Below are 27,619 nucleotides of genomic sequence, written 5' to 3' on the forward strand. Positions count from 1 at the left end.
GGGCACAGCGGATGTTACCCATCGTTTTTGGACTCTCCGGGGAGGAATCCTTTGTGTGGGTCTCAGTAGGAGGCAGTGCCTATGTCCCACTATAGATGCCAAAGGGGCCAGGGATTCTCAACCTCCTGGCAGCTGGAAAACGCCCCTGACCCAAGCTCAGCCAATCACATGCTTCCTCCCACCTGGAACTTTGAATCTTCAGGGAATAATGCGAATACAGAGGGTGTATTGAGAAATTACTCTGGCAGCTGCAGCTGCTGGTCATCCCAACTGGAAAGTTCCTGGGGCAGAACCTTGGCTATGTCTCCACTGCTGAGCCCACCTTGATCTCGCTCTTGGAGACCCCAGGTACTTGCTGCTTTTCTGCTCAGCCATTCTCAGCATGTGGCTGCCACCCTCAAAGTGACCTCATTGTCTCAAGATGACAGCTGAGCTCTACCCATCACGTCGGCATTTCAGGTACAAGAAAAGGAGAATCAAAGGGCAAAAAGGTACGCCTTCCAGCTGAGTCAGGCCCTTTTAAAGAACTTTCCTGGAAGCCCCACGTAATTATCTTTTCCTTACCTTTTAACTGGCCACTTCTGTATACAAAGGAGGCTGGGAAGTGTCATTGGGGCATGTTGCCTCGCCCAGCAGTGTAGAGGTTCTTTTAGAGCAAAGGAAGGAAAGAATGGATACAGAGTGGACAATGAGGGAGGATAAAGGGAATAAAGTTAAGGGGAAGTAATAAAAGTGTTATCGATCTGGGTGAGACAGCACAGCAAATTTGCATTCACCACACTCCTTGTTTTGGTCGCATAACGACGAAAGATAAAATTTGTCAACAGGTAATGAAAAAGACAGAGCCAGGCTCAGAAAGCGGGGCAGACATCTCTTTGAACCAAAAAATGAGCAGAAACAGTGTGCGTGGTGAGAGAAAAGGCCTCATGGACTCATGGGTTTGGGAGTGAGCAGGAGGCATTGGAGGCTCAGCTCTGGGGGAAAGCCCTTATGAGAAAGGGACCCCAGGCAGGTTCACTGGGTGAAACAGAGCTGGGAACCAGGGCTGCCCACCTGCTGCTGGGGACTGTGGGTTACAGGGAGCTGAGGGCCTAGGGAGGTGGGCGAAGAGGACTGAGAGCCAGCTTCCTGACCGGGAGTCCGGCCCAGCTGCGTGTGCCTCCTTTCCTGGGTCTGCGGCATGCCTGGTATCATCATGGAGCAGTAGCTCAGGGCACTGTTAGCACATTTCTTGGTTACCATGGAGATAACCAACAAATGGTAGACTCCTGGACAAGGAGAGAGAGAGAGACTGGAACTCAAACACTGGCCAAAGAAACCAACAAATAAAAACCCTCCTCCTCAAGATGAGACTGCCTGCAAAGTAAGTTACCAAAATATGAAGAAATCTAATGCCAAGAAAAAGTAGACAAATTTACCAATCAAAGCATGACACAAATTAAGCTTATGGAACAATATGACAAGAACCTCAATATGTATGTCCAGGGTAGTCGGGTATAAATAAAGACATAACTTCAAAACTGAAAAACAAATTACAAAGCAAAAATTGCACGGAGCCTCACAGTGGCCTCTGCGGCTGCCAGTTATGGGAAGATGTAGCATCAGCATTCAGCGTGTGTCTCCAGGTGGAAACAAGACCCTGGTTCCTCCCCGCCGCAAATCTTGCCTGCAGAGTTTACTTCAAGGCCTGTGATGCTCCATGCTGGCTTTTCCAGCCGAGGACCCTTCTTCCCTTCTGGCCTGGTTTTCATCCACAGCTGTGCTCTTCCATGTGCAACTTCTCGGGCATATTTCCGACTCTGCTGGTCTCCCCCATTTCACAGAGACCTACTTCCTGAAGCCGTCCATCCTCATGCTCAAATTGGACAGATGCATAGCTGTTGTCCCTGACAGCTCCTTCTCCTGGACTGGCTTCACTATTTCCTGCATCCCAAACCTTCCTCTTTCTTGGTTGACTCTTTCATTCTGTGACACGCCTCCTAAGAGTGGTCAGAAGATGGTCAATTTTCTGAATTCTTGCATATCTAAAAATATCATTTGTCCTCATCACTAGAATACCATGGCTGGATATAGAATTCTAAGCTGGAATTTTTTTTTTTTTCCTTAGAGGAAAAAAATCAGCCTAGTAGCATTGAGCACCCCAGCACCAAATTGTGGTCCCTAAATATCACTTCGCACTAAAGGAATCCTGGCTCCTTGGAGAATTGATTACAGGGTTGGGATAGGAAAATTGGAAGGCAAACCTGAGATATCTTGTCATTCCAGAAAATAGGGAGGCTGTCAACTTGGGGTGAGTGGGGATAGTTTATAGCCACAGGCCCAGAAATACCTTAGCAAAGGCCATGAGTTGTTTCTTTTAATAACCTATTCACATGTTTAAAAGAAATAGAAAAATGCAAGCCACTCACCTCTGTAAAATTTAGAACAAAGATGAAAATGATTGCGGATGCCCCGTGTTGGCGAGGCCATGGACCAGCAGCACTTTCTCACTGCACTGGGAGAAGAATATACCATGGGACTGCTTAGCCTTTCTTGGTGGCAATTTAGTTATATCCAGAGTTTCAAACATACATGCCTTTTGACCTAGCAACATCACCTCTAGTACTTTTTCTCAAACAGACAATTGAACATCTACAGAACTGCACGGAAATATGTACGAGAACCTACATTGCAGCATTGTTTGTAATCAGGAGAAGCTGGAAACAACCGAATACCCATTGTTGGAGATATAGGTACATAAACTATGGTACACCCATTAAGTGAAATGCTATGACGGAGCAGTTAAAATGAGTGAGGTAGGTCTGTCCAGTAGGAAAGAAATGTCCTGGTACGTTGTTAAACGAAAAGAGAAAGTTGCAAGGGGCACACAAAGCAATCCCCAGCTGTGAAACATCTCTGTGTACGTGGAAGAAATGTGCCCCCACGCCCTCCTGCATCAACTGTGGTGCCTGATGGCTGGATGCAGTGTGACGCTTTAGGAGATGAGAAGTATGCACATAACACACTTTTCTACTGTTGGGAGTTTTGACAACTAGCATGTGCTTTATCATCAGGAAAAAAATTAAATAATGAACAAGGATCATAAAGCTTTATTTAATAAATATAACCAAAAAATCTCAAAATACTTTATTCCATATGTAGCCAATTAGAGAAAGAAAAAAGTTAGAAGGAAGTGTCTGAAGAGATCAAGTGTAAGGGTCAGGAGACAGGGAGGAGGTTGGGGAAATACAAGCAGTAGACAAACAGGAAAATGACAAAGGTGGGTGGAGGCCAGAGGGATGCTCAGAGCCTCAAAACTCTCAGAGTACCTCCTTTCATGGGTCACATCTCACGGGGCTTCCACTCCTTGGCAATGATCGAAGCTGATAAACTGATACTTGGGGAATTGATTAGGGACTCCATTAATTTAGAAGTCCTCTCAACACCAGAAGGGCTTTTTTTTTCTATGACCATCAGGATTGCCCCCCCATCCCCCAAATAAAAAAGAATTTGGCTGGACGTCTGTAAGCCCTATCAGGGAAGAATTTACCTTTTCTGAATAGACTTCAAGATCCTCAAGGCTATCAATTTTTAACTAGGTCTTAACCTCCATTTGCCTCTCAAAGCTTGTCTTTTTTTTTTTTTTTTTAACTGAAATATTGGGCTCGGTTCTGATGCTTCGAAATCACATTTGAAAGAGAATTTACTTCATAGTTTGTATTTTCCAAATGCTTGGGGAAAGGGTGGGAGGTCAGATCTGGTTGGGGGGACATCATGTGGTGAGCAGATAGTCAGTAAATCAGCTCAAAGGAAGGTGTTTGGGGTCCTGGGATGTGCGCTTCTCCCCGGCACAGAGCAGGTAAGCCTGGATAAGCCCACGAAGCGCTGGGGCCTCTGAGGAAATGTCTGGGACTCGGCAGGTGTCTGGACCCCCAGGAAGGGGACCTGGCCCCTCTCCTTCGACCGCGGGAAAGCTGGAGCAAACAATCCCAAACACAGTAAGGTTCCAGGATGGGTGTATTACAAAGAGCATGTGGCAGTGTGGCTGGGGACTCCCAGAGAGACGTGGCGGACACAGGCAGCAGGCCAAAGCTCATCGTGGGCTGACTCCTCGGAGGCCAATTTTAGTTTCTGAAAGGAGAAACTCCTTAAAAAAGCAAACAAACAAACAAACAAAACCCTTTTTTCTTTTTCTTTTTTGCAAAAACAAGGCCCGAGCCCTCACAGAGAGCCTCCCTGAGGGCACGGAGGAGCCGAGCGGCAACAACACGGAATGCAGTCAGAAAGCTCATTTCTCCACTCTTTATTAAAGCTAGGTCCTCCTGCCGATGGCTCCGCGGCCAGGCAGCAGCAGCTGGGGCCCAGGAGGGGCACCGAAGGTCAGGTCGTACTCTGAGGGATGTGCACGGAGGGAGGAGCACGGAGCCGGACCCCGGCCGTGCAGGGCTAGTCCGCCTTGCCCTTGGCCCCCGACGTTCCCCGCCCACAGGGAGAGCAAAGAAACTGAGGGCAGGAAGGCATCGCCCAGCACTGCGGACGCCTCCCGGGACCCCCGTCCTCCTCGTCGCCCACCCCACCCCGTCACCTCATCCAGCCAGGCGAATTCTTACCACCACCGTCCACGCCCCCGCCCCCCCCACCAACTACTGCGCTTCCTACCCCGCCCCCAGCGCTGGAGAGCCCAGCTGCTGGCTCTCAGGCCCCAAGGCCATGCCTACACTAAAACAGAAGGAACTAGGTCTAAAAGGGAATGCAGTTGTTTCAAAGTCTGTTTTCTGGCCCCACTCACATTGGCCCAAAAGGCATGAGGGAAGAGAGGGCTCTCACGTGAGCCACACTTCAGCTGCCTGCCCAGTGGCTCCCAATGGCCCAGCCCGGAGGGTGGGGTGCCCACCAGGTGCGGGCCTTGCATAGCTGGGTGCCTGGCTTGTCACTGAGCCACAGGCTCAAGTCCGCACCCCCAGAGGTGGACTGCCACTGTGCAGACTGTCCATCCTGTGAAATGGGATTCTAAACGGAAACACTACTTGCTTCTAGTACAGAGTAGTGACAGAAGCAGAGTTAAAGGGACCTGCAGACATCACAGGGCCCCAAGCCCGCAGGGTTGTGAGAAACGATCCTGCTGCCGACCTGCTGCTTTACAGTTGGTTACTAAATTTAAAGAAGCATTGGGCTCAGAGGGCAGGGCCTTGTGTGTCCACCTGCCCCAGGGGAGGGGACAGCCCAGGCAGCTGAAGGCTGGGGCCTTGGCTCAGCAGCGGGCAAGAGGCCCCCAAGGATCTCTGAGTGTGCCGCCTCTGGCTGTCGGGGGTGAGAGTACCGAAGGGCTCGAAGAAGAGGCTGAGACCGAAACCCACCCGGCAACACGAGTGCCTGGCTGATCCGGGTGCTCCAGTGGGGTGGGGAGAGTGGGTGACTCTCCCCAGAATAAGGCTTCAAACTCCCTCAGGACCCTGCAAACACCTGCAACCCACCAGCCTGGGGCCACAAATTTGGTTTCTGCCGTTTTCTCCTCCCAGATTCTTCAGGCCACACAAGAGATGGAAATAAATATCCACAGTAGACAGAATAAAAGCTCTCCTAGCTGCATGTCTGTCCCCCGGGGGTAGGGAGGAACATCGTCCTCTGGAAACCCTAAGGCTTCCCCTTAGCCACGCGCAGTCCCTAAAACTTCCCGGACACACTCAAATGACCAGAAGGTCCCTGAAGTCTCTCACTGAGGAATGGAAGAAGTCGTCAGCCAAACCCACGGGAGGAGGAGCGGGATGCTCTGCCCTCGACCACCCTCCCCTCCCCTTGACGCAAGGGCATCCCCGCCCTCGCTGTACAACCCTCTCACAAACTCGTCGGCCGCCGGTACCCCAGGCCACCCAAATTGGAATCCGAGTGAAATAAATAACATCGCCCGCCATCCCTACCGCTTGGCTTCACAGCACAGACCCAGGGATGCCGCAGTCTTGGTCGGGTGGCCGCCTCCTGCCCTCGCCTCCTCCGCGCGCGCGGCTCTCCTCTCCCCGCGCGCCCCCTGTACGGCCGGACGGGCTTGGCGGCCCGGTTTCCCCGGGGCCGGACAGGAGGGGCGCCCGAGGCCGGGCGGGGGCGGGCGGGGCGGTGCGCCGGGGGCTGAGGGGAAGGCACCGCACCAGGACTGGGGCCCTCAGCACCCCAAGGACAGAGGAGCAAGGGGCCGGCGGCCCAGCGGGCTGCGCCTCCGTCAGCCTCGGGCCATCACAGGATGCTCTCCTCGTAGGCGCCCGAGGGCCCCGCGAAGGCGGCCGCGGGCTCGGAGCCGAAGCTCGTTCCGCCCGCGAACTCCAGCAGGGTGCTGCCGCGCTCCCCGGGCCCGCTGCCCGCGCCCGGCGGCCCCTTGGCGGGCGCCTCGGCCTTGGACGCGGGGGGCGCGGCCGCCGAGCCGGGGGCGCCGGCCGCGCTGCGGTGCGTCTTCATGTGGGTGAGCAGGTGCGAGCTCTGCGAGAAGCGGCGGCCGCAGTTGGCGCAGGCGTACGGCCGCTCGCCCGTGTGCGTGCGCTGGTGCGTGACGAGCACCGAGCGCTGCGAGAAGCGCTTGCCGCACTCGGGGCACGGGAAGGGCCGCTCGCCCGTGTGGCCGCGCCGGTGCTTGGCCAGGTTGGAGCGCTGCGCGAAGCCGCGGCCGCAGTCGGTGCAGCGGAAGGGCTTCTCGCCCGTGTGCGTGCGTCGGTGCCGCTTGAAGTCTGAGCTGTGGCCGAAGCCCTTGCCGCAGTCGGGGCAGCGGTGCGGCTTCTCCTCGGCGTGCGCCCACTGGTGCCGCGTCAGCGCCGCGCTCTGCCCGAAGCGGCGGCCGCACTCGCCGCACGCGTAGGGCCGCTCGCCCGTGTGCGCGCGCCCGTGCGCCGTCAGGTGCGCGCGCCGGCTGAAGCCCGCGCCGCACACGCCGCACACGAAAGGCTTCTCGCCCGTGTGGCCGCGCACGTGCGCCGCCAGGTGCGAGCCGCGGGCGAAGCGCGCGCCGCACTCGGGGCACGGGAAGGGCCGCTCGCCCGTGTGCGTGCGGCGGTGGCGCGCCAGGTGCGAGCCGTACACGAAGCTCTTGCCGCAGTCCGCGCAGCGGTGCGGCCGCTCGCCCGCGTGGTAGCGCTGGTGCTTGGCCAGCGCCGCGCGGCGCCCGAACGTCTTGCCGCAGTCGGAGCAGATCCACGGGCTCTCCTCCTCGGCCAGCGCCGCGGGCGCAGGCTCGGCCAGCAGCCCCCCGACGGCCGGCGCGAACGCGCGGAGCCCGCCGCCGCCGCCGCCGCCGCCCCCCGGTCCTCTGCCGCCGAAGGGGTCGCAGGCCAGCCCCGCGCCCTCCACCAGGGCGAGCCGGCCCCCCAGGGGTCCCGGCAGGGGGCGCCCGTCTGCCGGCAGCCGGTCCCCGAAGTCCGGGAGGCCCAGGATCGGGAAGCCGTCCGGGTGGAGCCAGGACTTAGGGTGCACGGGAAAGTGGAAGCCGAGGGGGTGCGAGGAAGGGCCTTCGCCCTCCCCCAGGCCGTTGCCCACCTCGAGGAACCGCCTGTCCGGCTCGGGGTCCTCCTTGCTCCCGGGGGTGGGCCCCACCGCCGCCGCCTCCTCTCTCGCCTCCACCTCGGCCTCTCCGTCCGCTTCGCCGGCCTCGGCCTCCTCCGGCCCCTCAGGCCCGGCCTCGGCCTCCTCGGGCCCCGCCGCAGGGACCGCGTCGCAGGCCTCCCGCCGAGGGCCTTCGCCGCCGGGCTCCGTGCAACCGCCGCCGCGCCGGTGGCGCTGGAAGTCGGCGCGCAGGCGGAAGGCCTGGCCGCAGTCGGGGCAGCAGTGCGGCCGGTCGGCCGTGTGCACCGCCTGGTGCCGCGCAAGCGCCGAGCTCTGGCTGAAGCTGCGGCCGCAGTGCGGACACGGGTAGGGCCGCTCTCCGGTGTGCGTGCGCTGGTGCGTGACCAGGTAGGAGCGGCGCCCGAAGCCCGCACCGCAGAAGGCGCAGCGGTAGGGCCGCTCGCCCGTGTGGATGCGCCGGTGCGTGACCAGGTGCGACTTGTAGACGAAGCGCTTGCCGCAGTCCGGGCACGGGAAGGGCTTCTCTCCGGTGTGCGTGCGCTGGTGGATGGCCAGGTGCGAGCGGTACACGAAGCCCTTGCCGCACTCGTCGCAGCCGAAGGGCTTGACGGCCGCGTGGTAGCGCTGGTGCTTGGCCAGCCGGGACCGGTGCGGGAACACTTTGCCGCACACGTCGCACGTGGTCTCGGGCCGCCCTGCCGGAGCAGCCACGGTGGCAGGGAACGCCCAGGGTGCCAGCAGGTTCGCGCCAGGCTCCCGGCCCGGCAGGAAAGGCTTCGCCTCGGACCCCTCGGCCAGAACCCCGAGGCCCCCGGGGTCGGGACCCCAACCCTCCGGAGTCTGCGCCGAATCCGAGTCATCGGGGCCCCATGTCCCAGGCACGTCCCCCACGCCATAAGCTGCTGACCAGAGCCCCGGGGGCTCGTTCTCCTCCTCGGCCACCTCCGCCAGGAAGTCCTCGTCCTCCTCCTCCTCGTGGTCCTCTATATCGTCGGTCCAGAACCAGGCCCCTGAAGGTGACAAAGGCAGGCCAGAAGAAAGAGGTGAGAGGCAGCTCCTTGCAGGCTCCTCCCCCTGAGAAATGGCAGCTTGGGCGGGACCATCCCCCGTCTGGGACAGGGCACCTCCGTTTCAGTGAAGCCACCGCCTCCCCCGTGGGTGTCCCTCCTAGGGAAGCCGAGATTCCTTCACTTCTTGGACTGTTCTCAAACGGCATCAACTGATTAATGCCACCTGCTGAGGAACAGGGATGCTCTGCAAAGTTGGTGACCTTGCCTGCAGGCTCCTGTGAGAATATTACAGGGGGCAGGGGCCCTGTGCTCAGAAAAAGATTCCCAAGCTGTTTTCCTCAAAGCCCCTTGTGTTCCAGAGAATTCCACCCCCCACCCCTGCTTGGCCCAAGGCAAGCAAAACTGTGGTGCCAGCACAGCCCCGGGCCCCTGCCGCTGAGGGCCTGCCCTCCTAAGCACCTAAGCTTTGCTGGGAAGCCCTTCACCTCTGAATTCTTCACCAGGCTCAGGCTGGCCAGCAGCCATGGGTCTCCCTCCCATACTCAAGAGCAGAACCAGAAAAGCTACCTTAAGTGGAGGGGACCCAGAGGGGCCACTGGGCCCCAGCTCTCTGCACTCATCCTAACAGCCACCAGCAACTATTCAGGTATAGCCCACGCTCCCCTGCTAAGCCACCCCAAAGCTGGGCTTTTTCTGAGTGTGCATCTGGGAAACTGTCCCCAGGTGGCTAAGACTGGGGGGACTGCAAGCACCTTATCACAGAAGGCCAAAGACAGCCCCCTCTCCAAGGTCCTGCGGTTCTGTACCTCCCCCAGCAAACCGCACCCCGACCTCTCCCTTCAGTGCAGGTCATGGATATGGACTCGGGCCTGCAGGGTTTTCTACTTTATATAATGGAGTCCTGATATACCTGCCATTATGATACACCCAGGAGGGAACTACTATTTACGGAGCAGGCACTGAATCCCAAGGAACAGAAGGGAAAAGCCTGACCCACGGTGGCCCCAGGTGTTCCAAAGTACCTGTGTGCCTACTTTCTCATGAATACTTTGCCCCACGTGTGTCCACAGTGGGCGCACACCATTGCTGTAGCCCACTTCAGAACCCTAACCTGGAAGGCTCGGGCTCCGAGGGTGGGAATCCCTTCTACCCCACCTGGGTCCGCCACCAAAACTGTGGCCAGTGCCAGGCATCACCTGGCTGGATGAGTCTGCTTGCTGAGTCCTGCCCCCAAGGGAAGGTCCGGGCCCGGCAGGGCTGCCCACCCCCGGCTCAGCCCTCATCCTGTATTTCTGTACAGCACTCTACATGTATGGTGATATGGTCACATGGGCAAACCCAGCACAGCGCAGAGTGAAATAAAGCCAGACACAGGCATGATTTCAGCTGTGAAAAAAAAACCACACATCATGTAAAAGGATACAGAGATGGGTTATTTTATTTTTTCATAATTGCAATCCTTTAAATTTTCTACAGTTAATAATATACTGTTGTAGTAAAAATAAGCTTTAAGCAAGAGACAGAAGTTCCCTGAACTAAGCTCAGTTTGCCTGCAGGTGCCACCCAGGGCATGAGTGGGTGCTGTGGAGTGGCAGCGACCTCAACAGCACAGGGAGCACGCTCCTCACTGCCGAGACTGCAGTGCCCTCACGAGATGGGACTGTCGGTGGGAGGGTCAGGCAGTTGAGCGGATAGATCCACTGGAATTCTTTCCGTAAGTCTCAAAAAGAATTTTACCTCAAGACTCTAGTGAGGGTCGTGAGTAGTTTGAATGAGACTCCCTAAGGCAGGGGGAATTCAAGCTGAGGAACAAGTGCAATGTCTTAGTGGGGTGACCGTGCACCCCAGGACCTAGCCTAGGGGCAGCACTTGCTGGCTCCAAAACAGCCACTCAGGCCAAATGAGGGCTCACCAACAGGCGACCTCGGCCACCCAGTACTGGAAGGGGTGGGCCAGGTCCCAGTGACTCACCCACCACACCTCCTCCTTGGGGTCCAAGAGCAGCAGAAAGTTTCCCCCATGCACCCCGGGGCGGGGGGTGAACCCTTGCCCTGCCCCTACCTCGAGCCTCTGAACAAGAGAGAGCGATCATAAGAGGGACCTGGGGGACCGGGTCACTAGCCCTGGAACGAGCACAGCCATTTATCCGAGAACAAGACGACACTTAACACACAGCCAGGTCATGGAGAGCACCACTAACACCAAGGGAAGGATGGTAAGGGCAGCCACGTCCCTAGCAGTCAGAGCTGGCTGCACCGCAAGACAGGACCTCTGGAAGGCACGGGGCCACAGGACAAAGAGCAGAGGAAGAGCAGCCTGCCCTAGGCTGGGCTCTGTTCCCTTGCCTCCTGTCACCAAAGTGGGCCAAGGTCTGGAGGTTGGGCCCTGGAGTGGGGGTGTCCCATGTAAGGGTCGCTCCGGGCTGCAATGGGGACAGGGTTTCCAGGAGGAACCTGGGATCCAAGTGAGCACTTACCAGGTCTACTTGTGACACGAGAGCCAGGACAGAGAGGTTTTGCTCTGACAAAGAGGGTGACGGGACATTTTGCAACAGTGGCCTATGGGGTCAAACACAGTTGCTTCTGCCAGAATCCACAGGGAGAGGGTAGAGGGGAGGACCCTGAGTGGGAGCCGGTGTTCCATCCCCAGAGACATTGCTCCTAAGGAGTGTGACCCTGGGTGATTAGCTAGGCTGGAACCAGCCCTCAGAGGCCCAGTGACAATCCCAGGGGCTGACCTGTGGCAGCCTCAGCACAGCCCCCGAGGTACTTCTAGTAAGTGCCCTACCCAGGCGCTCATCAGAGGGCCTTGGGGAAGGGGAGGGCCCCTGGGCCACACACCTGGTGCACCTGTACCCCTGAGCTGCTCTGCATGACCGACATACAACGCCCGGAGAACGGTGCCACCGTTTACTAGGACTCCCACCCTCAGGCAGCCTCTGCCCCTGTCCAGGGACCCAGAGGCCTGCCCTCAGGCCCAACAGTGAGTCAACTGTGGGCCTGCTCTGACTAAACGCCTCTCTGCTGCGACCCCTAAGTAAAGTCCACACCTGCTCCTGCCTCTTCCTCCAGACCCGGAGCCTCGAGGTGGCCTTGGGGAGAGGCCCCCACCTGGGGACAGTTACCAAAGGAGGACACGGAAAGGGCTGATGTGCTCAAAGCTGCGTATGGCTCCTTCCTCCAGGGCTGCCGGCCAGCTGCCTTTCCTCCCCATTGAGCAGGGATTTGGTAATCAGGGCTGGACTCCAGTGTGACAGCTCCCGACAGGGCCAAGTTTCTGTGCTTCGAACTGTCCTCCCGTAAGGGCAGAGCCCGCCCCCCATCGCTGGCCTCAGCCTCCTCATTTGTACCATGAACTGTAACACCAAGGACCAGTTATTAGCAAGAGCTCGAGGCCGGGCCCCTCCTCACTTGGAATGTTTCCTGGCTCCTTCCCCTTCTGCCGACACCGAACCCCGGGGTCTGAGGCAAGACGGCACCTCCGTGCCTTCTCCCTGGCTCAGACCACAAAGGGGGATTCAGTGATATCCCAGGTCCCCTCGGGGGTGTGACAAAGGGAAAGCCCGTGCTGAGGTCTGACACGCCCCCACCCCAGTTCTCCCAAGGACAGACAGGCGCTCACGGGCTGTGTGAGGTAGACACCACCTGCAGGCTGGCGCCCAGCCTTTGCCTCCGCTCCACAGCCGCTCTGAGTTCCTCCTCTCCAGAACCACTCCCCGCGCTCACCCACCGTGGGATTCGCCCACCTTAGTGTTTTACCTCTTACTGCCTTTAAATGTTCTCTCTATCCTCTCCTGCATCATCTTCAGGCAGGTTTAACCCTGCATTCTGTACTCGTCTGTCCTTCACTTTCACGTGAGGGGCAGGACCAGCAGCCAGCCCCACTGGGTGCCAGGCCCGTGCCAGGTACCGTGGAGACAGCACAGGGGTGGACAATACACAGTGCCGGCTCTCATGGAGTCTGCCGGAGGCAGCAGGCAGGAAATGAGGAAGCAAACATCCAGCCAGGACCGTTTCAGACAGCACTGTCTGCTGTACGTGCAGGAAACATCCTGGAGGAAGGCAGGAGGGAGTGCTCCTGAAGTCTATGTGGTCAGAGAACACGCGACTTAGTAGGGACCTAAGAGCTGAGCCAGCCACACAAAGGGCACTCTGGGCAGGGGAAACAGTAGGCACAAAGGCCCTGAGGCAGGCGAGAGCCTGAAGAGAAAGGCTGGCTGTGGAGCTGAGCCTGAAGACCCAAGGGTGTGTGAAGTGTGTCTGGCAGGGCGGCAGGTCTCAAGGCCACAGCAGAGAGCCCAGATGCTACTCCAAGCGCATGGGGAAACTTCCAGAGAGTAAGGCAGACGGCCAGCTCAGGAACACCTGTGCCTGATGGCCTCATAGAAGCGTGGGATGGGGTAGCGCAAGGAAGGCAGAGAGACAAGGACCACTCAGGCAGGCAGCCAGGCCCACTCAGGTGCCCAGGACGCTGCAAGGGGGGCCTGCGGGGGACAAGCGGGGCCACTTCACGCTGGGGGCTGGGGGGATTCACTGCGGGACGCCCATCAGATAACTGAGTGGAGATGTCAAGCAGACAAGGTCAGGGCTGGAGAAAGCAGCTGAGAATGGGCAACAGAGACAGAAATAGTACCGGAGGCTCTGGTCCCAGTCACCAGTCACCTAGAGAGGACAGAAGAGGACGCAGGACCGTCCTGGTCTCGTAAACAAGCGAGGGCAGGCGGAGAAGCAGCCGGGAAAGCAGCTGAGAAATCGAGGCACGTGGAGTCCTGAGGCCAAGAGGGTCCGTATCTCAGAGAGCAGAGAAGCCAGCCTAGCGAGGACACAAGGCCAGCCCAGCAGGCCAAGGTGGTGGCGGCGTCCTCAGGAGGCCTGTGGTCAGCCCACAGGCATGCCGTATTCCAGCCACGATCCCTGCTCTAGTGCATGTGTGGGCAGGGAACGGGCTGCTGCCAGGGGCAGGGGTCTGGCAGGCGACTACACAGGGCAAGCACGAAGGAGGGAGAGGTGCTGCTATCTAAGCCGGGTGAGGAGACAGGTGCAGGAAAGGGGTGGGGTCAGAAGAGGCGAGGACAGCCAGCACCCGGGAGCTGGAGGTGGTGGCCACGGGGTGGGGAGCCAGAGCAGGACACGCCAAGTCAGCACTGGACAGGTCACGGGGTGCCTGAGTCGGGGGAGGCGGACAATGTGCCAGACCTCTTGGCCCAATTTTTCAAGCAGCACAAGAGAGGAATACACTTGTGTTTTGCCAGACTCCAATCTAGAAATCCAGAAACTCTGCTGGGTTCAGAACAGTCGGCATCTGTCCCGCCCAGACCCAGCAATCCTCAATTCTCAACGGACTCAGGTGCTCAGAAATGAGTACAGGGAGAAAAGGGAAGGAGGCCGTCTAGCAAACGGACTACAGTTCTAGTTAAGAAGGACCTTAGGTGGATTTAGTGCACCCAAGCCGACCCCAGCCCTGGCTACCGTATCCCCTCCCGGGCACAAGGCCACGTCTAAGACTATGCCCGGTCCTGCCCCTACCTCGGGCTCCCCAGACAGGAGGGGTGGGATAGGGGAGCACTCTGGGCTCACCGACCCTACCTGGCACGACAACCAGCCACTGGGGAGGACAGAGGGGCAGTGGCCTGGCTAGCCGTCCTCCTCAGGGAGCTGCCAAACTCACCCAGGGTCACAGGTCACACTGTGGGGACCACCCAGGCTGAAACCTGCGAAAGTCTGCACCCCAGGACCCTCCAAGAAGCGTAGACAATGGGGCCACATCTAGACCACATGATAAGAGACAGGCTGACGGAGGTCTGTGGCCCCTTTAATTGCAGGTGACTATTCTGAATAGGGCCGAGCCCCCACTAAGGCCCCCTGAGAAACATCACCCACATCCAAGCCTCATCCTGTAAGCAGCTGCCATGGTCTCACCAACTAAAGCCCTCCCCAGTCTGCAGCCCAGGAACGGCTCCCAGACAGGGTCCCGGAGAGGGTGGACAGCTGGGGCAGGAAGGCCATTCTGCAATACCATGGACAGCGGGGCCCGGGCTCTTAACCACCACTTTAGAAGCCGATTTCCTCATCCGCAAGGGAGGCTGCTCTCCTCTGCCCTGCCATGTCACGGGGGTGCCGTGAGGATACAAAGTAAATGGGAAAATGCTTTGAAGAGTACACGTGTAGGCGTAGCATTGTCTGTGTTTCTCTGTTTTTATTTGAAAACACGTTTAGGAGAGGCTCTGAGTCTATCCAGGCACGTGACCGGCATGAGCCATCCAGCGCCCCTCACTAAGGTGACATCACTCCAACCCAAGGCCGGTACACCCACCATGCAAGGGCCCCCAGGGAGCCCTGAAACACCGAGCCTAACACACACCTCCTGAAGCACCCCCACAGAACCGACAGTCCCGCGCCCTCAGCCTGGAAATTATGGATTCGGTTCGAATTTCTTTATTCCCCGTGTGAGTAAAGCAAGCAAACCTCAGGGGGTTAGAGGAACAGAGCCAGAGTCGCCTCAGTCCCCAGAGAAATTTGCCACCCTGAACACGGGTGCATCCCTCCCAAACCTCCTCCCGGGAAGGTGCGCGGCTGCCCGCCCAGGCCTGTGGCCGGCCCCCCAGACCCTTCGTTCAGAGATGGCCAAGTGGGTGCAGAAGGCAAAGAGCCGGCTCCAGTCTGGGACCCAGAAGGGCTCTGGCACGGCCAGGACCGAGCGTGCCCACTCCCGTCCCTCTGCGCCAAAGACTTAACAACTGGCCCTCGCTTACCAAAACAACTCCAAGACCCAAAGAGACGCTCCAAGGCAGGGACAGGGACAGTGTGAAGGGCTCCTAAGAGGAAGCTCGAGGTTCTGTAAGGACTCCCCAGCCTTGGACGACCACAGGCTGGAATCAAGAGAAGCCAACCCACAAAGGCAGAGACTGGCGCACGACGGCCTCCCTGTCTCCACGCGCCCGTCCACGGCCCAGACCGCCAGCACCAGGGCTGCAGCAGAGAGCTAAGGTGAAGGCCAAAGTCGGCAGGGCTCTGAGGAGCTACAGAGGCAGAAACCGCACGAGAGTCCATCTCATACTCACCTGTGTAGACGCCAGTGACAATGTCTCCTTCCTCAGGACGGGGGCTATCTGGGACCCAGGGCTCCTCCCCTTGTTCCAGCCGGAAGATCAGATCCGGCTTGGGGATTGGGTATCCTGGCCAGGAGAAGGACAGCCAGCAGCTGCAGGGCCACTCTGGCCAGGCCCGCCTGCACCCCACGTGGTGCCATCCCAACACCCCAAGCCCTCCTCACTCTCTCGCCGCTCTTCTCCCTCCTTCCCAGGACCAGCTCTCCCGCCTCCCAGCCTCCACTCTGGGAAAGCCCACCTTCACTTCTCTAGAACTTTGCCTTGATACCCCCCAGCTTTTCTGCAGGGCCCCCCCACACCTTCCTCACCCCTCTCCTCTATCACCTGACTCCTCCTCCCCCCTGGAGGCCCCTGGGGAGTATACAGAACAGAGACCACAGCTGGACCGGTGGCTCCCAGAACACATCCACCTGGCTCACGGCACTGCTGGACCACAGTGAAGACCCCAGAACACAGCCCCACCCAGAAGCCAGAGTGGTCCCTAAGGACCCCCAAGAGGTGGGCTGGATCCAGGACCCCCTTCTCCTAGACCCTGGGGTTTCAGAAGCCACTCTCTCAAACAGCTAAGCTGCTGGCAGTCATCATGTAGGAATGCCTCTTGGGGACGGAAGGCCCCCTGCTTACCCAAGGACACCAGGATCCCATAGTTCTCCTGCATGACATCCTTGTAAAGGTCCCGCTCGCCTGCGTCCAGCCTCTCCCACTCCTCCAGCGAGAAATACACAGCCACGTCTTCAAAGGTGACCAGCCCCTGGAAAACAAAGAGCCCTGGCCACTGCCTTAAGCTGCCCTAGGAGAGAGGCAGGGGAGCCCCTAGAAAGAGAGCGACAGAAAATTACTTCAGGGAGAGCTGCCCGTGGACCTGCAACATGGAGCTCACGGGGACACAGCCCAACAGCCCAAAGCCCCAGTGGCACCGAGGGCTTCTGAGCCTGGCTGCACCCTGGAAGGCAAGGACCCCACGTCCATTCAGAGGTGAGGAACCCAGGCTCAGGTGGGGTGAGCACTCAGCTTGTGTGGGGCAGAGCCAAGACTCTCACACTGAGGCCAGGAGACAATGCAGCTCAAGTCCACGGCCGTGCTAAGAGGCGGTATCCTCCCCTCCTATGTCATCGTCCAACCTAAGCCAGTAGTCGCATCAGCAATGAGAGGGCCCACGCCTGGGTGAGTATGTGGCATCGACTAATCTGCCTGGGCTCGGCAGGAAGCCAGAGCCCGGCCAGGCGAGCGGCACTCCAGGTGAGGGACCACAGCCTGATCCTGGGACAGAGCCAGTCCCCTGAAATAACTACGCACAGAGCAGCTGAGTAAGTGGCAGTCAACACACTCAGGACATCCCAATGGCCTGGGAAGTCTTGGGCCCCCGGGAAGTGGAACCATATCCCATGGCTTTGCGGGTAGAGACCCCCAGCCGCGTCCTGCTGCCCCGTCCCTGCTCACAGCCTGAGCTCGCCCTGATGACCACGGCGCCCCTGCCTTGCCAACAGGGCTCTCCAGGACAGCAGGTGCCAGGCTTCCCCCTCAGGAAAGCCTTCCTGGTTAACTGAGCTCCAAGTGAGAGAGCGGCTCACCTGAGACCCAGCTGTCAGGGAATCGTCATCATCTTCCTCGTCCTCGTCCTCCTCGTCCTCCTCGTCCTCATCCTCATCCAGGTCCTCATCCCTAGGTGTGGCTGGAGCCTGGCTGGCCTGCAAGGCTGAGGGGAGGATCTCTTAGGGATCTGCCCTCGCCAACAGGCCTCATGGCCACCCCTGCCCAGACAGCAAGTAGGTCAGGAGCCCCCGCTCCTCCGTTCCAAAGCCTGGGTCCTGACGCTCCAGCTCCACCCTATCGGGTCAAAGAGCTCTCCCGACCTGCCCTCCCAAGCTCCCTCACCTCCTCCCCCCAAAGCCAGCTCCTTTTTCTTACCCTTTTCCTGAAGAACTGGGGACTTGGCATCACCGGCACGGCGAAGGCGTCCCTGGGTCCCCAACGTGGGACTCTGCTCCTCTGCCACCACCTCGTCCTCGTCCGCCTCCACCTCCACCTCTACCTGCTCCACGTGCCCTGCCTGCCCCCCCTCCTCCTCTTCCTCCTCCACCACCGCCTGGTCCTCCCCGTCCTCCGCTAGGAGCTCCTCCTCCTCCTCCTCCAGCTCCACCTCTTCCCCCTTTTCTTCTTCCTCTTCTTCCTCCTGAGCAGGACCACATCCCAACCCATCCTCCGCCTTCGCCAGCTGCGTGGCTGGTGAGTCCGGGGTCCTACGAAGAGCTGCCATCTTCTCCGGAGGAAAGCCTCAGCTCGGCCTGAAACACAGACGGGCAGCGGGGATGAGCCGCCCCCACCCCCCGCTCGCTCCCACGCGCTGCTCCTCGGGCCTCCCTCCGTCCCCCGGGAGGCAGGACTTATCTCCCCCACTAGATAGTGACACACCAGAGGAGGAAGGACCGAGGCTCTTCCTGTGCTCTCATGAGGCACAACTGGGACACTCTGTGCCCAGAAAGACTAACCACAGAGCCCCTCTCTGTGACCCCATTATGCAGCCTCAGCTCCTTCTTGCCAGAAATTCTGTGCAGGGCACGAACTGCTGTGCCGTCTAGGAGTAAATCAGGGATTTAGCCTAGGTCTTCATCCTCAGGGCCTGTGAGAAGCAGGGGGTCCAGGCCACACGGCCCAGGGTGGCCCACATCTGGCCGCAAGGGGCGAGTGCGGCCTGTGAGCAACAGCCCACCTCCATCCGGGGGACCCACCTCTGCACACCGACACTGTGCCAGCAGGGGTGCGGGAGGAAATGCCCGGGCTCGGGCAGGGGTGACAGGTAAGACAGGCGGGCTCATTCGCCACCGCCTGGAAGGCAGGCCGGTCGGGCTCCTATTTGCCAGAGGCAGCGACACAAGACGTCGTGGGTCTGCGCTGCCCCCTGCGTCTCCCTGGCCCCTCACTCCATCCAGGGCATTCGGGAAAATGCATTCAGCAGCTCGTGGAGACTTGCTTCATCGCCGGACCAGCAGATACAACCTAAAATGCCCTTTAACGGCTCTTCAAGTTTAAGGATCAGAGAATCCCAGGAGGGAACTGTCAAAGGCCCAGTGGCTTCCAGGGTGCCACTCACACCAGTGTCACAGCTGCCTCAGCCCAGGTGCTCCGGAGACAGAGCCATGCGGCGGCAGGGCCCAGACCCGAGGGCTTGGGGGGCGGGGGGGGGGGGGCGCCTCCCTCCCAGGTGCACACCCTCCACCAGCCTGTGGAGATCCAAGGGCAGGACAGAGTCACAGTTTTGACAGGTCGGTTTCTGGGGCTCCTTCTTGAGTGAAAACTTGAGGAGCCTACCCCCCAGCCCCGTCAGCGTTTCAGACCTAAAGTGGGCCACTCCCGAAGTGATCTGAGCCCACTGCAAACACAGCAACCCCAGCACCCTGGGATGACGGCACGACCGCCAGAAGGATCCTGCAACATCGGGCCACGTGGGGCAGGTGGGCCCAGCGCAGCTCATCGGGCTCCAGCAGTAGACAGCATCTGCCGCAGATCTCCTCCAACGGGACAGGGGCGCCCCACATGGCGACGTGCAGGGTCACGAGAGCGGCTCAGAACACCAGGTATCCACAGGGAAACTGCTCAGTGACGAGCTTTCAATCCACAACCCCTCGCTTTTCTACTAACGAGGCAGCACGCACCGGTTCTCGGCACCACTCTGAGCTGCCGAGGCTTTACACGCCCACACTTCCAGAGCAGGTGCCTCGGTGCACCCATGAGAGCCTTCCAGAGACCAAGGCCCAGGTCCAGGGGCTGGGATGTGTGGGCACCCAGAGGCCACCTCTGTCCTGCCCCTAATGCTCCCCTCTAGCTGACTAGATTGCGGATTCACAGACACCGAATCCAAGGTCACAGGTGAAGAGCTATGCCTCTACAGGCCACCCCAGCCTCCAGACGCTCCCCCAAACCAACCTCCTCGGTCTCCATGGTTCTTTGGGCACGTGAGGGTGCCCAGGTGTAGAAACGTGTGCCGTGGGTAACACCAGCCACTTCCAGGAGGGCACAGCCCTCCCCGGCACTCAGGGCACTGAGAGTGTGCTCAGCAAAGGTTTCCCAACCACCCACCACCCACCTCAGGCCCACAGGAGGGCTTTTCTCACCCAGACCTCGGGCTACAAATCCACACTGAACTCAGACACCGCACCAAGCCCAGCAGAGCTGCCTTCTGCCTGGCCACCATCCAGAGCAGACTCCCACAGGCCAGTCTGCTGTACCCGAGGACCCACTCACAAAAGAAGAAAACCCCAAGGCTTTGGAATACAGTAGCCCCATGCTGGTCCCACCTCCGGACCTTTGCACATGCCATTCCCTTTCCCCGGCTCTCACTTCTCCTCTTCTTCACTGAGCCTCTGGAAGTAGCCTCCCGGGTCCCCTGTTTCACACAGTTCTCTGAACTCTGCCCTCACGGCGCCTCACTTTTATATATTTACAGAACTGTCTGCTCAGTGCCTGTCTCCCCAAGCACACAGTCCACTGCAGGAAGGCGAAGTTCCCTCTGCTCATCTCTGAACACTCCCCCCACCCTACCCCGTGCCAGGCACAGAGCGAGCACTCAAATATTTATTAAGGAAACGGCTCTAAAGTCTGTAATCAACATGATAACATGAGATTTTAAAAACTCAGGGGCACCTGGCTGGCTCAGTCAGTAGAGCATGCGACTCTCGATCTCGGGGTCGTGAGTGCAAGCCCTACGTTGCGCACAGAGCTCACTAAAAACAAAAACAAAAACAAAAACCCTCAGTATTCTGGCCCCACTGCCACGTTCCACAACAGACTGACCACTCTTTGGGGTCCTTCAAAATGGAACCCATCCCAGAAGCACTATGGAGTCTCTGTCTTCAAAGAGGCTGTCACCTGAAGTCCCTTTTCCTCCAAAATGCACCTGCTGATGACCAGAGAAGGGAAAGGGTCAGCAGCACTGGCGGTCAGCAGTCATTCTGCAGATGGAATCACAGCCTAGCACAAACAGACACCCCACATACCCCAACACAGAATCCAGAACAGAATCACTCCGGAAAACAGACTTCAGTCACTCAGGCACCAGGTTCCTTCTGCCTCACCAGGCAGCTAGGTGCTGGGCACACTCCCCCAGACCCACACGCTCTCCTCTCTCCTCTTCCCAGCCTGCCAGCCCACTGAAACTCACTCTGCCCGCTTCCTGGCATCTGATCCCAGGTCAGAAGCCACAGAGGGTCAGGTAAGCAGCCTCAGCAACATAAGCCCCCAGGGCATCCCAGACCCTTACTTCCCTTGGGGCCCTGCACCCTAGGACACAGCACTGCCGACACTCAGAACTGAGGATGACAAAACACCCTCTATGAGAACAGAAAGCAGCAGCAAAGTTTGGAAACTGTTAGAACTCTCCACAAAAGTCCCAAATCCAAGAAGCCTACCTAGAAAGGAAGAAACGTGTGGGTACATATATATCTAGGCCCCTTCCTTCCCTCTAGGTGGCCTTACTGACCACACTCCTGTTATTCAAGGCCTTCCAGGTTTTTGCCTCCTTCAAGAAGCCTTATCCTTCCTTGACAACTAGGATCCTCACTGTGTGTCCATGGCTCGGGCTCCCCTACTCTCCAGGATTTGCTCCTGGTGCAGGTGTATCCATGGGGCTACTCCCCCAGCTCCCCCGGGCCAGCCCTTCACTATGCTGGCCAGCTCCCCAGACCTGCCAACACTTGTTGAACCAAACCAAGTACCAAGATCTCTCCACACAGGTGCAGCTAGGGGCCTAATCCCTCTGCACACCTCCCCTTCTCCCTACCCACCTACTCCTCTACCAAAGGCCAGCCCCTCTCCCACCTCTGCCGCCACATGGGGCGGCCCAGACCCTGTCCAACCCCAGGGATGAGTTCCCCTACCGGACGACCAGCAGTAGAAGACGGCATAGCAGCCCACCGGAGCCTCCATTTGCAGAGAGGGAGGACCCAGCCGAGGCCCCCAAGGTCACTAAGCAAGCTCCCGGGGCGCCTGGCCAAGCCACTTCCATCCCTCCAGGGGGCTTATCGGGCTCGGGTCTCCCGCAGAGGCCCTGGCGGTGACAGCCCCTCCTGGATGGGTGTGTCCCCGGGGGCGGCCACGGCCCAACCCCCGCCCCTCGGGCCTAGCCGGCGGCGGGCACCTCCCGAGGAGTCCGCGCGTGTCCTCCCCAGCCCCGCCTGCTCCGCGCCGCCGGCCTCCGCCCGCCCCGGGGGTCGGAGCCCGCCCCCATCGCGCGGGGCCGGGCGGGGGTCGGCGGGCGGCGCCGGGCGTGGGCGCGGCCGCCGAGAGCCCGGCCGGCGCGCCGCTCCGGCCCCGCCAGGCCCAGGCCAGGCCCCGTCGGCCCCGCGGCCTCCCAGCGCCGGCGTGGAGGGGCGGCCCGACCCCCCGGCCCGGCCCTCGCGCCCGGCCGCCCGCACCTGCCGCCCGCGCCGCCGCCCACTCACCGCGCGCGCGCCGGGCCGGCCGAGCCGCCGCCGGACGCCGGGGCCGGGCCGGGCCTGCGCGCCCAGCGCTACACAAAGTGACGGCCCCGGAGCTGCGCGGCGGCGGCGCGTGGGCACCGGAAGTGCTGCCGCCGGGCCCCGCCCCGCCCGCGCCCACGGGGGGCCACTTCCGGTCACGCGGGGTCGAGCGCGGCTCCCGGAGGGGGCGTGCGTGGAGGGAGAGGAGGTGCTGCTCGTGCGCGGGAGGGCGCTCTGGGCCCTGGAGCCCGGCTCCACCCCTGGGGATCCCGGTGCCCTCATCCCGCGACCCTAACCCAATCCCTGGAGACCCCAGCCCCACCCCTGGGAACTCCAGCGACTCCTGCCCGGAGACCCCATCCCACCCCTAGACACCCCAGCGCCCTTTGCCCCGACCGGAGATAGGGCCCCCTGTCCTGGGAACCTCAGCGCCCCCTGCCCAGATCCGAGGCCCAGACCCCACCCCCAGACACCCCATGAGCCCCAACTCTGAGACCTCGACCCCAGCCCCTGGACACCCCAACCCCGCCCTCTCCCTGGAGTCACCGGTGACATCCCTCTCACCTGCGAGCCTACTCCCTCCCCAAGCCCAGTAGGGATTCCTAATTCAACCAAGATTCGGGAATGACTACTGAGTGCCAGACCGGAGTTCATCCCATCCCAACCTTGGGACCCTCTCTAGGTCCGGAGTCGGTGGAGACAGGCCATGATCTATGGAGGAGCCTCGCGGAGGCCATCCATCCAGCTGGCGTGCCATGACACCAGACGAGGGTAGGGGCGCTCCCTTGCAGGTGATGGACAAGAGGGACTGTAGCAGGTGGGCCGGGTGTCCACTGCTCATGGGCACTGCTTTGTGGGACCACTAGTGCCTGTAGGACCAGCGCTGCTAAAGGTAGGGGATTTATCCAGAATGGATGACGATGAGGACTGAAGGTGCGGGGGGCCAGGGCAGCTGAATGAATGCATTGCAATCCTTGCATTGGAGCCCTTGCGTGGAAGGACTTGAAATCAGTACCACGAAGAGGGCCAGCCTCTGAGCACAGAAGGGTCTACCAAGCAGAGGGAGGTACAAACAATAGGTGGCTATAGGAGCTGTGAGAAGGTGAGGTCGCTGGACTCAGGGTCCACCTGCAGTCCTCCCCAAAACCTGTCTGCATCCACCCCCAGGGGCGAGGCTGGGGTCGGAGCTCTTGTGCCCACAGAGGTCCGGGCGCTTTTCAGCCTGGCTCCACACCCCCAGTCAGGAATGGTGTGGCCTGGCTCCTTCCCTACCTCCCACCCCACAGGTACCATTATTCTTATATTTTCTGTAGCGGTCCCCCAGCCTTGGACCCACCAGACAGAGCAGCAACCTAACTGGGCTTCGGGCAGGTTCAAACCTGTCTGAAATACCAGCTTCTCCCCTCCAAAACCTCAGCCCCTGGCTGGTGAGCTTGTCAGGCTTACAGAGGACACAAACCTGTGTCCTGAAGAGGGGAGGGGTGCAGCTCCCCCAACCCCAACTCTTGCCTTCTGGAGCCCAGAGCACCAGCTGCCCACCCTAACTCCTCATAACGACTGGCTTTGGCTCCTGGTGGTTTAAAACTGTTTTCAAATTAATATAACACTTGAAAACGGGAAGTCTCTTGTAAGAAGATGGAAAAAATCAGAAGTTCTCCCAACGCACAGGCCGTGGCTGACAGGGCACCTGTTAGGGGGCCCTGAGAGGTGACCAGCAGCCCCTGCTTCTACACGGCACCTCCCGTCTGGTCCTTTGGATCCCTGGACCCCCAGCGTAGACTCTACCGCCCCCCCCCAGGTGGTCCCAATGAGAGGCTCTGAATGTAGGTTAAGGAGCAGGAGCAGCGGAGGCCAGGGAAAGAGAAGCGGCGGGAATGGAGGCCCAGAGACTGGCACCTGGACCTACATGGGGGGGGGGGGGGGTGGCAGGGAGGGATGGTGTCTCCCCGGCCTGTGGAGAGCTGGAGAAAGTGCAAATGAGGCCACCCAGTGGGAGCGGCACCTGTGACGAGGCGGGAGAATACTCCACCCTTCCCACCAGCACTGCCCATTGGCCAAATCCACTTGTACTGTGGGGGTGCAAGGGGGGCCCTGGGACCGCAGCCACAGTTCGATGCCCAAAGCTGGGCAGAAAGCATATGGGGGTAGAGTGGGGGGCTAAAACAGACCCAACAGCTCCATCCCTGCCTTAGGACCCCCCCCCCTTGTCAGGCAGGGACGGGTATCACCTCAGCATCTGCTCAGAACTTTTCTTGGCCTGTCCCCTCACCTGAGGCCTAAACCAAGACCTGATTTCTTCCCCTCCCTTCTCTGAAGAGATTTTCAAAGGCATGGAGTCCACCAGACTCTCCCCACTCAGCAGGCTCTGCCTGAGTCTCTGCTGCCCCCCCCCACCCCCCAGGGCCTCTCTGTTTCCTCCCCTCTCTGAGGCTCTGTCTCCCCCCCCCACCCCCAGGAGCCTCTCCTTCCTCCTGCCCTGTGATGGGCAGAGTCTCCCAAAGCTTGTCCGGCCCAGGACACCAAGTGGTGCAGCCACACAAAGGCCCCACAGTCCACCACCCAGTCGGCGCGTCTGAGGTCAAAGTTAGGCTTGGGACGCTCCCCCCAGTGTACTCCCCCTCTGCCCCACACCTGTGGCTTCAGCAGCAAGGTGTGCTCAGGCAGACCGCCCGCTATTCTGTGAGACTAAAAGCTAAGCTCCTTGATGGGAGCCTTACTTTATAGTCAGATAAATAGAATCCCCTGCTCTTAACGACCTCGCCTGATCTGGTTGCTTCCAGCTCAGCTCTCCACTGGATCCAGACTGGGTGCTTGGAGGCCTTGCCAGCCACCTCAGACTGGCCACGCCTCTGCAGATGACCCTCCTCTGGGCCCCGTGTCATCTTTGTGCCTACTCAGGAGCAGTGCTAGGCTGTCCCAAACAGGTCACGCTTGGGCCTCTTCATGTCCTGAAGTCACCTGGCCTTGACCCTTCCCGCCACCTAAGCCCAGAGCTGCCGGGGTTCGGAGCTGGCTGCCCCAGGGCCTGTAGGCACGGAACCTGGGCACGACCTAGGGCGGGGCCCCTGCCAGGCGGTCCTCTCCCCACAGGGGTGCTGGAGAGCCAGACCCCCAGGCTCCAGTCTTGATTCCCTGCCTCCTCTCCCCTTTGCTCCATCACACAGTGATGTTTGAAAGCCGCTTGGGTTTTATGAACTCACAGTCCTGGTCAAGTCCTGGCCCCTGCCCTTCTCTGGCCGCCTCTTCCTGTGGGTTCTCGGGTCCTCAATGGCACCACCGCTCTGAGGCCAACGGTTTTTCCACCCCTGCTTTTCTCTTATTCTCAGCGGGGATTCCTGATGGGGTGTTCCCTCACACACCCGCACACGGCTGAGTGCAGGGCCCAGTGCTCATGCCTGTTCTCTGAAGCACTCAGGTGGTGGGGAGGGCAAGGAGACGGAGCCTTCACTCGGGCCCCTCGTTCAACAGGCCCCAAGAGTTAGGGCCTCGGATTGAGCCGTGAAAGCTGATGGGAGGTGCCAGGGCTGAGTGGGGAGAGATGAGCAGGGGTGGGGGCCAGCAAGAGCTTAAAGCGTGCCCGGACTCCGCTAAGGGGCTGTCCCCACCCACGCGGAGAAGCCAGTTAGGTCCATTTGCATTTACTGCTGGGGTTCTCAAAACTTGGAATTGCAATCCTGCCTGGGAGTGACAGAGAACCCTCACGAACAAGTATAAATGTAAACAAGGCGTCACTATTCCATACCAGAGGTAATTGGGAACCGAGAGAGACTTGGTGTCATTTTTGACAAGATGGGCTGGGGTCTACACGTGCCCAAGTCCTGCGAGTTGTCTGCGAGGGGCAGCTGACGGGAAATAGAAGGAACCTCCGAGGAAGGAACCCAGTTCCGCTAAAGGCCTCTGCCAGCGTGAGTCAGCCTGCAGAGGTACGGGGATCGGGAGAGCAAGCAGGCCTGCATCAGGGGCCGGTCCACCCTCCACCCAGCTGCCTATAAAGCCGGAAGGAAAGAGGGGAGAGGTGGCTGGCAGTACGTCCCGGGGTAAGGCCTGCCTAGGCCTGTGCACCTGCACCCTGGAAGAGTAGGAAGCAGCAAGAACAGAACAGCAGAGACCCAAATTGGACGTTGCCACTCAGCCCAACCAGCGGCTGACCTACTGTCACTGGGAAGGGGCTGGTGGAGGTGAGCTGGGCACAGGGAAGCAGCAGCCCCTCCCAGACACGTCGGGCTACTCTCGGCTTGAGCTTCTCCGGAACCATGCCACCTGCACTGGTCTCCGGGACAGAGGTAAGGGACACAGAGTCTCCAGGCGCAGAGGAGAGCAAGTCACAACTATGAGGTGCAGCCTGCGAGCCATGGGCCAGGTGCTGGGGGAAGCAGAGGTGGGACAGGTGGCATTTCAGCCAATCTTGGAAGGCGGCCAGAAGCCGGGAGTCAATGGGGCAGGCGAGACCTGACCCGAGCAAGAGGAGGTGGGGAGTTTGGGGCCAGTGGGGGGATGGGGGCCGTCCTGTGGCTGGAGACTCATACCTCGGTAGGGCCTGCATGGAGGCGAGCAGTCACCGAAGGCAGCAGGTGGAGGTGGGTCATGACTTACCAGGATGGATGCGGGGCCACGGCAGGGGTCCACAAAGTGTCTTAGTTTACTTGAGCTCTTCTAACAAAGATACGACAGGCCAGGGGGCTGAAACAACATTTATTTCTTACAGTTCTGGGAGCTGGAAGTTCAAGATCAAGGCGTTGGCAGAGTCAGTGTCTGGTGAGAACCTGCTTCCTAGTTCATAGCTGGTACCCTGGCTGTGTCCTTCTTCAGTGGAAGGGGCAAGGAAGGTCTCTGAGGACCCTTTTATAAGGGCACTAATCCAGGGGTGCCTGGGTGGCACAGTCAGTTAAGCATCTGACTTTGGCTCAGGTCATGACCTCGAGGTTCATGGGTTCAAGCCCCGCATCGGGCTCTGTGCTGACATCTCAGAGCCTGGAGCCTGTTTTGGATTCTGTGTCTCCCTCTCTCTCCGCCCCTCCCCCACTTGTGCTCTGTCCCTCTCTCTCTCAAAATAAATATTTTTTTAAGTTTATTTATTCTGAGAGAGAGGAGGAGAGAGAGAATGCCAAGCAGGCTCCACACTGTCAGTGCAGAGCTCAGTGCGGGGCTTGAACTCACAAACCGAGTGATCATGATCTGAGCCAAAATCAGAGTCAGATGCTTAACCAACTGAGCCACGCAGGCACCCTTCAAAAATAAATAAACATTAAAAAAATTTTTTTTAAATAAGGGCACTAATCCTGTTAGGGCCCCACCCATAAGACCTAGTTACTGCCCAAAGGCAGTATCTATCACAAGGTGATAGAGTCCAGCCGTGGAAATAGGGATTTCTGCTGTGTGGGAGGAAGCCCATCAGTCTGGGAACATTCCCTGGTTCTTTGATGATCCTTGACACCAACTGTAAAGGACTCTGCCCATCATCCTTCCAGAGGGAGCCCCTCCCCACCCCAGCTCCAACCCCCACCCCAGATGCCACTCCTGCCCAG

At 59.4% G+C, this 27,619-nt stretch overlaps 1 protein-coding gene across 3 annotated transcripts; it reads right to left on the reverse strand.

Annotated features, from left to right (window-relative positions):
* Window positions 1-3,073: 3,073 nt before the first annotated feature.
* On the reverse strand, window positions 3,074-22,202 carry ZNF316 (zinc finger protein 316). Of its 3 annotated transcripts, none has more exons than XM_047837483.1 (6): window positions 22,077-22,202; window positions 17,548-17,924; window positions 17,211-17,335; window positions 16,264-16,390; window positions 15,592-15,705; window positions 3,074-8,531 (listed from the first exon to the last, which is right to left on the reverse strand). In XM_047837483.1, the coding sequence occupies exons 2-6, from the start codon at window positions 17,894-17,896 to the stop codon at window positions 6,208-6,210; spliced, it is 3,039 nt and encodes a 1,012-aa protein (XP_047693439.1). In that variant the 5' UTR covers window positions 17,897-17,924; window positions 22,077-22,202; the 3' UTR covers window positions 3,074-6,207. The 3 variants fall into 3 exon arrangements, with proteins under 3 accessions (XP_047693439.1, XP_047693440.1, XP_047693438.1); XM_047837484.1 differs by lacking the exon at window positions 22,077-22,202 and adding an exon at window positions 21,513-21,855; XM_047837482.1 differs by lacking the exon at window positions 22,077-22,202 and adding an exon at window positions 18,369-21,487.
* Window positions 22,203-27,619: the final 5,417 nt, after the last annotated feature.

The sequence above is a fragment of the Prionailurus viverrinus genome, chromosome E3 (genome assembly GCF_022837055.1).
Source record: "Prionailurus viverrinus isolate Anna chromosome E3, UM_Priviv_1.0, whole genome shotgun sequence".
Taxonomy (NCBI): domain Eukaryota; kingdom Metazoa; phylum Chordata; class Mammalia; order Carnivora; family Felidae; genus Prionailurus; species Prionailurus viverrinus.

Excerpts from the sequence above, each read along its gene's own strand:
- ZNF316 (XM_047837483.1), bottom strand. The coding sequence starts at position 17,896 with ATGGCAGCTCTTCGTAGGACCCCGGACTCACCAGCCACGCAGCTGGCG. Across the intron at positions 15,706-16,263 it reads TGGGATCCTGGTGTCCTTGG|GATACCCAATCCCCAAGCCG; the intron begins GTAAGCAGGGGG and ends TCTCCTGGCCAG. Across the intron at positions 8,532-15,591 it reads TGTCACTGGCGTCTACACAG|GGGCCTGGTTCTGGACCGAC; the intron begins GTGAGTATGAGA and ends TGTCACCTTCAG.